General features: G+C 44.5%; 1 protein-coding gene across 3 annotated transcripts in view; it reads right to left on the bottom strand.

Annotated features, from left to right (window-relative positions):
* Positions 1-5,374: 5,374 nt before the first annotated feature.
* AMOTL1 (angiomotin like 1) overlaps positions 5,375-8,704 on the bottom strand; it is a 93,501-nt gene continuing 90,171 nt past the window's right edge. For 2 of the 3 annotated variants that reach the window (XM_026675591.2, XM_026675592.2), the window contains one exon: positions 5,375-8,381. In XM_026675591.2, the coding sequence (XP_026531376.2) occupies positions 8,272-8,381 (110 nt within the window). In that variant the 3' untranslated portion in view covers positions 5,375-8,271. The remainder of the gene's footprint in view (positions 8,382-8,704) is intronic. The other variant, XM_087966172.1, reaches the window with a different exon arrangement.

The raw sequence follows: 8,704 nt of genomic DNA, 5'->3' as shown, positions 1-8,704 counted from the left end.
CCCAAAGCAGGACTGGAATTTGAGAAAACATATCTGACTTGGTCCTCCCTGGTTCAACCAACCCCCCCCCCCCCCCCCCCCACCCCCCCCCCCCCCCCCAACAAAAAAAAAAAAAAACACCCCCCCCCCCACACAAAACCCAAAACCCAAACCCCAACCCCCCCCCCCCCCCTCTCCCCCCCCCCCCCCCCCCCCCCCCCCCCCCCCCCCCCCTCCCCCCCACCCCTCCCCCCCCCCCCCCCCCCCCCCCCCCCCCCCCCCCCCCCCCAAAATAAAAATTTTTCCCTTCTTCTATTTTCCCCCCCCCTACCCCCCCCCCCCAAAAAAAACAAAAAAAAAAAAAAAAAAAACAAAAAACAAACCCCCCTCCCTCTTTCCTCCCCTCTTTTTTCTCTCCCCTCCTCCCCCCCCCCCCCCCCCCCCCCCAATTTTAATCATAAAACAACCAAAGGGACTGCAAAGTTCAACCCTGAGCTTTGTGTATTCTCTTCTATTTAAAAACTAACTGGTGGCATAATAACCTTAGTTACTCCAAATATAAAAGTGCAAGTATCAATTTACTTATTCTGTGTATGGTAATTTACATTCATGTGAGGCACCCAGACAGAACCCAGTGGGACTCTTACTCATTGTCCTTAATGATCACCAGGCTCCCTGATGTTTTATTTTACAATTGAAAATAACTTTGGTTTATGTCTCACCACTCACCTATTTTCCTGCTAGTCCCTCCGTAAACCAGCACCGCTATTAAAATAATTGCAAATATTAAACCAGCCCAAAATAAAAACCTAGCAGGCTACAAAGCATCAGACAAATCATATACAAGTGGTCCTTGACTTAACAACAGTTCATGGAGTGATCATTCGAAGTTAACGTCACTGGAAAAAAGTAACTTATGACCATTTTTCACACTTATGACAGTTGCAGCATCCCCATGACCATGTGATCCAAATTCAGACAACTGCCATTTCACATTTATGACAGTTGCACTGGGACCCCCCTTTTGCGACCTTCTGACCAGCCAGGTGAATGGGGAAGCCAAGGTTATTTAACAACTGTGTGATTAACTTAACAACTGAAGCGATTCACTTAAACAACGGTGGCAAGAAAGATTGTAAAACGGGGCAAAACTCACTTCACAAATATCTCGCTTAGATAAATTTTGGACTCAGTTGTGGTCATAAGTCGAGGCTAATATTGGCTAATATGGTTAATCAAAGGTAGAAGACAGTGGTGGGATTCATATTTTTTTACTACCAGTTCTGTAGCTGTGGCTTGCTGGGTATGGCAGGGGAAGGATACTGCAAAATCCCATTCTTGCCCTACTCCACTAACCTGCTTTCCAGCTCTTTATTCCTGTGCAGGGCAACAAAAGAAGACCCAGCCAATCAGTTGGGACTTGGGAGGCGGAGAATCAATGGGGGTGGGGCCAGTCAGAGGTGGTACTTGCTGGTTCTCCGAACTACTCAAAATTTCCGCTACCGGTTCTCCAGAACTGGTCAGAACCTGCTCGATACCACCTCTGATAGACTATCAACAGGACTTCACAGAGCTGTGACCAGTTTGGGAATTTTTAAAAAAACAAAAACCTGGAAAAACCTTGTCCAAAAAAGCTACACTGGCATTTTGATGATATCACCAGGAATCAACCTTGAATCAAAGGTGTCTAAGCTTTCATGATCTATATCTTGATGTCAGTTTATTTTGCTGCAATCTGTTGGGAGTTGGGATGCCCCTAACCTCATGCAAGGAGACCCAGTTCAAGGAATGGAGACCATTTTACTAAAGTTTACTGGGCGCTATGGTGAGTTTTTCCCAAGAAAAAGCTGCATACATAAATGTGGAGGAAAAAAAGAGAGTCAGTCACATTTAAGAGAAAGTTAAGTTTCTTTAAAGCAGGGGTGTCCGACCTTGGCAACTTGAAGACTTGTGGGCCTCCACTCTCAGAATTCCCCAGCCAGCCATGAATTCTGGGAACTGAAATCCACAAATCTTAAAAGTTGCCAGAATTGGACATGCCCTTTTTAAACCATGAGAAAAACGAACCTATCTTGGGAGTGCAGGGCCTCCATTTTTCATGGATCTCCTCTTTGGGAAATTCCAGAAGAAAAGTATTTTCTCAAAACAGTTGCTAAAAACATGGCGGTCCGTCTCTGTTGGGAATGGAGGCCTCCACTTTCTCATGGCCCAATTGGCTCCGGATAGTAAATCCCAGAGACAGCTTCCACCTCGACCTTTGTTATCAGAAAAACAGTGAAACAGGACATTCCTTCAAAACTGCAGAAGAGGGATTTCCCCCCTTGAGAGTTTCTCACATATTTGGTTAGACAGAAGAAACAGATGTGGCAGGCTGCAAATGAAAAATCTTCTGTGCTCAAGAATAACATTCAAAGCTCACAAGGACTTGTTGGCCACCTCTGATTTTAAACATACATACTGGCAGGGGTGGACTTCAAAAACTTTAGCGAGGGATTCTCTGCCAGGTGTGGGTGGGTGTGGCCATGGTGGGCATGGCCTAGTCGGCCTCCTGCACCATGATGTGAGGGGAGTGTTTTTCCCCGCCCTGGGCTCCGGAGGCTTTCCTCGAGCCTCCGGGACAGAGGTGGTATTCAGCAGATTCTGACCAGTTCTAGAGGAAATTTTGAGTTCAGAGAACCTGCAAATACCACCTCTGACTGGAGATTTTACAGTACCTGTCTTCTGCCATGCCCACTAAGCCACAACCACCAAACCATGCCACGCCCACAGAACCAGTAGTAAAAAAATTTGAATCTCACCATTGCTCCGGGAGAGTGAAAATGGCTTCCCCCGGGCTCCAGAGGCTCTCTGGAAGCCAGAAACAGACCCGTTTCCGGCCTTCCCGAACTTCTGGGAGGCCCATTTTTTGCTCTGGCAGAGCGTCCATGCTCGCCCTGCACTTACCTGCATCCAAAACAGGCTGCGGGGGGACCCCTGGGAGGGGAAGGGAGGAGTGGGCGTGGCCAGTCGGGAGTGGGATTTGGGGGTTCTCCAAACTGTGCAGAATCTTAGCTAGGGGTTCTCCTGAACCCCCTCAAACCCCCAGCAGCCCACCCCTGGTATACTGGTAGTCCTCAGCTTATGACAGTTTAAAGTTACAGTGGTACTGGAAAAAGTGACCTATGACCTTTTTTCGCATGACTGTTGCCACATGCCCGTGATCACGAATTTCAGATGCTTGGCAACTGGCATGTACTTAGGACAGTTGCAGTGTCCTGAGGTCATGTGATCACCTATTTCAACCTTCCAACAAGCAAAGTCATTGGGAAAGCCATCTTAACAATTAGTGATTCACTTAATAACTGTGGCAAGAAAGGTCATAAAAATGGGGCAAACCTCACTTAACTAGTGTCTTATTTAGCAATTGTGGTCGTAAGTTGAAGATAACCTGTATACATATGTATATCAATTAAAAATAAATAAATCTGAAGCTGGCAGTGACTGATCTGATTTATGATTGTCAGGACATACGATCATAATGGGCAGGCTCCATATATCAAGGACTACCTGTAATTTCCAAATAATTTGTTCAGACTCTTGAATAGAATAGAATAGAATAGAATAGAATAGAATAGAATAGAATAGAATAGAATAGAATAGAATAGAATAGAATAGAATAAGGGTCTTCAAACTTGACAGCTTTAAGACTTGTGGACTTCAACTCCCAGAATTCCTCCTCCAGTCATGTTAGCTCAGGAATTCTGGGAGTTGAAGTCCACAAGTCTTAAACTTGCCAAGTTTGAAGACCCTTGGAATAGGATATCAGAGTTTGAAGGGACTTTGGAGGTCTTCTAGTCCAACCCCCTGCTTAGGCAGGAAACCCTACACCACTACAGACAAAAGGTCTGGAATTATAGATCTGATCTCAATGAGACTGGAACCTGAGCAGCACAGATAAAAGACATCACTTACTGTATGTATACCATGCAACATGTGATAGGTTGAGGGGTAGGGGCTGGTTTTCATGTAAAGAGAAGACAACTTGGTATCAAAAGATGAATTTAACAAGCAACATCCGGCATTTCTATTTATCTAAAATAATTAGTTGATCAGAACATGAACCTGGACTAAGGCCAGTTTGTTCCAAACACATGGCTCCTACTAGCATAGCATCAAATACAGCTGATTTCCACCCCCCCAAAATTTTCTACTTCCCCTGGGAGCCAGTTACATCCACCCACCCACCCATTCATATCCATATAAATGCACTCTTGCTTAAAGGTTTAATCTTAAACTCATACTGTTTTTGTGTGAGAGTGTGGGGAAATGTGACTGATAAAATGGCCAGCTGTCCTACTTTACTAGGAACAGCTCTCTTTTCAACAGTTCTATATTTGACATGCTTCAAAAAACTCTATTAAGATGGCCTGTACAAATTGAGCTTAAAGCTGCAAAATCAGAGGTGGCATTAAGCAGGTTCTGACCACTTCTGGAGAACCAGTAGCGGAAATTTTGAGTAGTTTGGAGAACCAGCAAATGCCACCTCTGACTGGCCCCGCCAACCCCATCTATTCTCTGTCTCCTGAGTCCCAGCTGATCGGCTTGGTTTTCTTTTGTTGCCCTGCACAGGAGAACGGAGCTGGAAAGCAGGTTCGTGGGGTGGGGAGGGAATGGGATTTTGCAGTAACCTTCTCCTGCCATGCCCACCAAACCACGCCCATAGAACCAGTAGTAAAATTTTTTGAATTCTACCACTGTGCAAAACCATAATGTAACGGACTTCTATTAGTAAAAGAGGACTTGGGGGGGGGGGGCTAATATCAGCTCTTTTATTACTCATGGTTTAATTACTATGAGCAAACATATATAAGGATTCATGTACTAACTACAACTCTTCAAACTATTCTTAATCACAATAGAAGAAAATGTATATAGCTCAGGGTTGAGGTGTAGAGTCCTGGATGCTCCGAGCTTGGTTTTTTTCTTGCAGATGTTTCCTTACCCAACTATGCAACATAATCTTGTCAACTAGTTGGGTAACTTGTCAACTAGTTGAGCATCAAGGATTCTACACTCTCAGTGAATTCTCTTACTAACTATATGTTGAGCATGGAGATGGTTTAGGATAAACTCAAGGTTTATCCTAAATTTGGATAATTCATGAGTGGGTAGTCTGTGGTTCAGCAAGTTGTGGGAATTCTTCTGTTGTCATAAAATGTGTTCTAGAGTGGACCATTGAAGTCCACTTTGAGCAGAGCATGTTATATCAACCCAGTTATGATATGATAAGCAAGATTTAGGGTTTAGCATTCTTTGGAACAGGATGCTTTCCTCAAGCACTAATTTGCCAATCTTTGAGTTAGGTACAGTACTAGGGTGATGTAGTCGTTTGCATCAAATAAATGGTTTGAAAACCGCAGTTGTATACATTTATTATATACAATATTAAGGCACAAATTTAAGCAGCAGAGAACAGGAGAAAATTCTTTGGCTGGTCAGAGTCACCCATATTTGTTATGGAGGATGAGACGCTATGTATATATACAAACACTTTCAAGCTGTACAATGCTCTGCAGTAGCCAATCTGCACAACAGAAACACAACAGGGAAAATTGACATTATCTTACAATCCCTTTGCCTGGAATATAACTACATAATGCTATATAAATGTCAGGCAGGATAACACCACAGCAGCACGTAGATCAGGTATTGAGCAAGCTAGAAAACATTGGTTTACAATTATAGCAGCCACTCTACAAATGCAAATACTATAGATAAATTATGCTCTAATACAGGGGTGTCAAAATCAAGCTCCGGGGGCCAGATCTGGCTCGCATGGTGCTTAGATCTGGCCCACGGGGCCACCCTGGCAACAGCGAAGGACCAGCCTGCAGTGCCTCTGCCAGTGAAAACGGAACTCGTGAAGGCTACAGGAGGCCCTCTGCAGCTCCATTTTCACCGGCAGAGGGTTGCAGGAGGCTGTCGCAGCTGAAAACGGAGCTCGGGGGCCTGTTTTCGCTGGCAGAGAGCGCTTAGGCCACCACAGGCGCCCGCGACACAAGTGATGTCGAGCTGGCCTCGCTCACCCTGCCCCACCCCCCGGGGTCAAACACAACCCCAATGTGGCCTTCAATGAAATCATGTTTGACACCCCTGCTCTAAATAGGATGGACTGGAATGGGGGTGAACTTCCATCAGCTTGAGGACCGCACCAGGTTGGTTAAGGGAAAAAGGGGGCAGGGATATTAGACGTTTGCAACTTGCTTAGAAAATCTAGCTAACCTTCTCCCCACCCCACCCCCCCAGTGCAAAAAAAGACCCATAGGTTTTGGCCCCACCTACTTTGCTTAGACTCTGGGGCCTTCATATTTTGGCATCTAAAAATCTACAGTCACATTATTATTATTTTGCATGCAGCCAGATTAACAAGATTTTAATGTCCTGATTATTTTGGCTTGGGAAAGCTGCCTGCAGTTTGCACACACAAAAGGATGGTAACAATTCACCCCTTGTTTGCAAGTGGAGTCTTGGACGTAAATGTACCGTTGGGAAGTTATAAATAGAAGGCCTGGTCTTTAACGAAATGTGGCAAGGCATGTACGTCTAAGTGTACATACATATAAATATATAAAGAAGCTGTTTTTAGACTAATTCTCTTCTAGTTTGCCATTTTTTGCCCCTCAGAAACAACAATGAGCGAGCAACACTACATAGAGTCCCAGTGTACGTCTTTGCCTTTATCGTCTGTGGAGAGAAATTTGACCACAGAGAGTCAGAATTCGAGAACCTGCTATTTATGCTTTGGATAAAACATAAAACTGGGCCTCAATGCATTTGGGGCTTTTTGCCAAAGAGAACAAGGGCCTCCCTGCCTTGGATTTAAAACATGTCTGTAACAAGAGGCAGTAAGACTGTCTCTCTGGTCTATAGAGGAAGAAGGGAAAGAGGAAAAAGAAATTTGCATAACCTTACTATCTACAGATACTCCGGGAAGTAGCATCTACTACAAGCCTTGGGAGGCGTTTTGTTTTCAACTAACATCTGACGAAGAGGAAAGTTCGTGAGTCAGAGCAAAATCAGAACACTGCTACATGGACTAAGGACTCTTACCAAGGTACACAGGCACACTTTTCTTCAGAAAGAGTACAACATAGCCGGCACTATACTACACAAGAGAGGAGAATACTAAAACAGCTGCATATTGGGCCCCATCTGGAAGGGACCACTGTGTTAACTACTTCCTACATTATATTATGACTCTTTCAACATTCCAGCTTATGGCAGAGATTCAAAGACACCTTATCTAGCACCAGGTCATAAATAGATCTAATGGAAAGTCAGTGAAGCTGATCCTAAGATGTGTTATCTTCACACTTGACTTGTTCAGATGCATGACCTCTGGATGGAGTGGTCTCCGTCGGGGATTTTGCTGTGGGTGCATCTTTGCTATGAATCCAGGGAAGAAATCTCATTTGATGCTTCTGGGGATTATTAATTTTAGGCCTAAATGAGCTGAGGTCTGACACAGCCAGAATAAATTAAATTTGAAGGAACTGGAGATCTTTCGGTTGATTTGTTCACTGGTTGCTTACTTTCATAATGCAGATGATCTTACGGAATAAGGTCAGCAAATCGTGGCTCTCGTGCATTGAACACCCAGATCTCAATCCATTTTCCTCTGCTGTCAACAGCAGTCAGGGACCTCTGTAGACCCAGAGATCACGGAAATAATTTAGGATTAACCTGTCTAAATGTTGTTCTACCAGAGATCTACGTCGGACTGATTGACAAACAGTAGAAGCAAACCCAGGTGATGGAGGGATCAAAAAGGAAAAGCAGGAAGAAGGTAGCAGCTAAAAGAATGATATTTGGAAGTCCTGCTCCCTCACCCAAGAATTGCGAATACAAGTCAAAAAAGTCCATGTGGACAACCTACCACCCAATGAGGATACCAGTTACGTGGTTGGAGAACAGCTCCTGGCACATCAAACACATCCTCCATAGAAACGTCCTCTGATTCCTATAATGTCTTGACTTTCCCCACCCCTCCAAATCCACAGCATGGTTCACTGTACATAGCAGACCTCCCAAATGTTCTATCTCCAGCATTCTGAGTCCTCTTGCTCTCCTCAGCTCAGATTCACCTGGAGTTTTCTTCTAGGTTCGAACTTCCTTGGTCCAACTTTGTGGTGTCCTCCACGATTTTTAATTCAAGCGCAGCAATGAAAACAACACCCCCCCCCCCTTTTTTTTCCTCTCTCTCTCCAGGGTGAAGAGGTGCTTTCCCCCAAAAGCAGCAAAAGCTCGATGGCTTCAAATAAGGACTTCCATCATATCTGGATCTGGAAATTCAGGCTTGTGAAGCAGTTGGCTAACTCTGCTTCTGCTGCTGTCCAGGAGCTTCCCACAGCTGGAAGAGTTTTCTAAGGGAGGAAGACAATGTAAAGAATGGGTCAAGTCTCAGGGCCAAATTGCATGTTTTTGTATAGAAGCCAATCTACACAAGTCATTTTTCCTCCATGTTTTGGGACGCGTCTCGCACACACAATTCACATGACATTCTTTCCAGGCTGCCATTGCATTGGGTAATTAATTTTGCTACCTGCTTTTAAGACCGTTCTTTCAGGCAATGGCGATCCTAGCCATTACTAAATAAAACATGCCTTAAACTTGCAGGATTTGCAAAGCTCTTGGTACAAGTGGCTTCCATTTCAACGTTGTGCAAAGGAATAGAAAAAACATTCCT

This window comes from Notechis scutatus, chromosome 5 (genome assembly GCF_049901735.1).
Source record: "Notechis scutatus isolate UNSWTSFEM ecotype Mainland chromosome 5, rNotScu1.2, whole genome shotgun sequence".
NCBI lineage: Eukaryota > Metazoa > Chordata > Lepidosauria > Squamata > Elapidae > Notechis > Notechis scutatus.
Note: the sequence above shows the minus strand (reverse complement) of the source record. Positions and strands in the feature narration are given on the sequence as shown.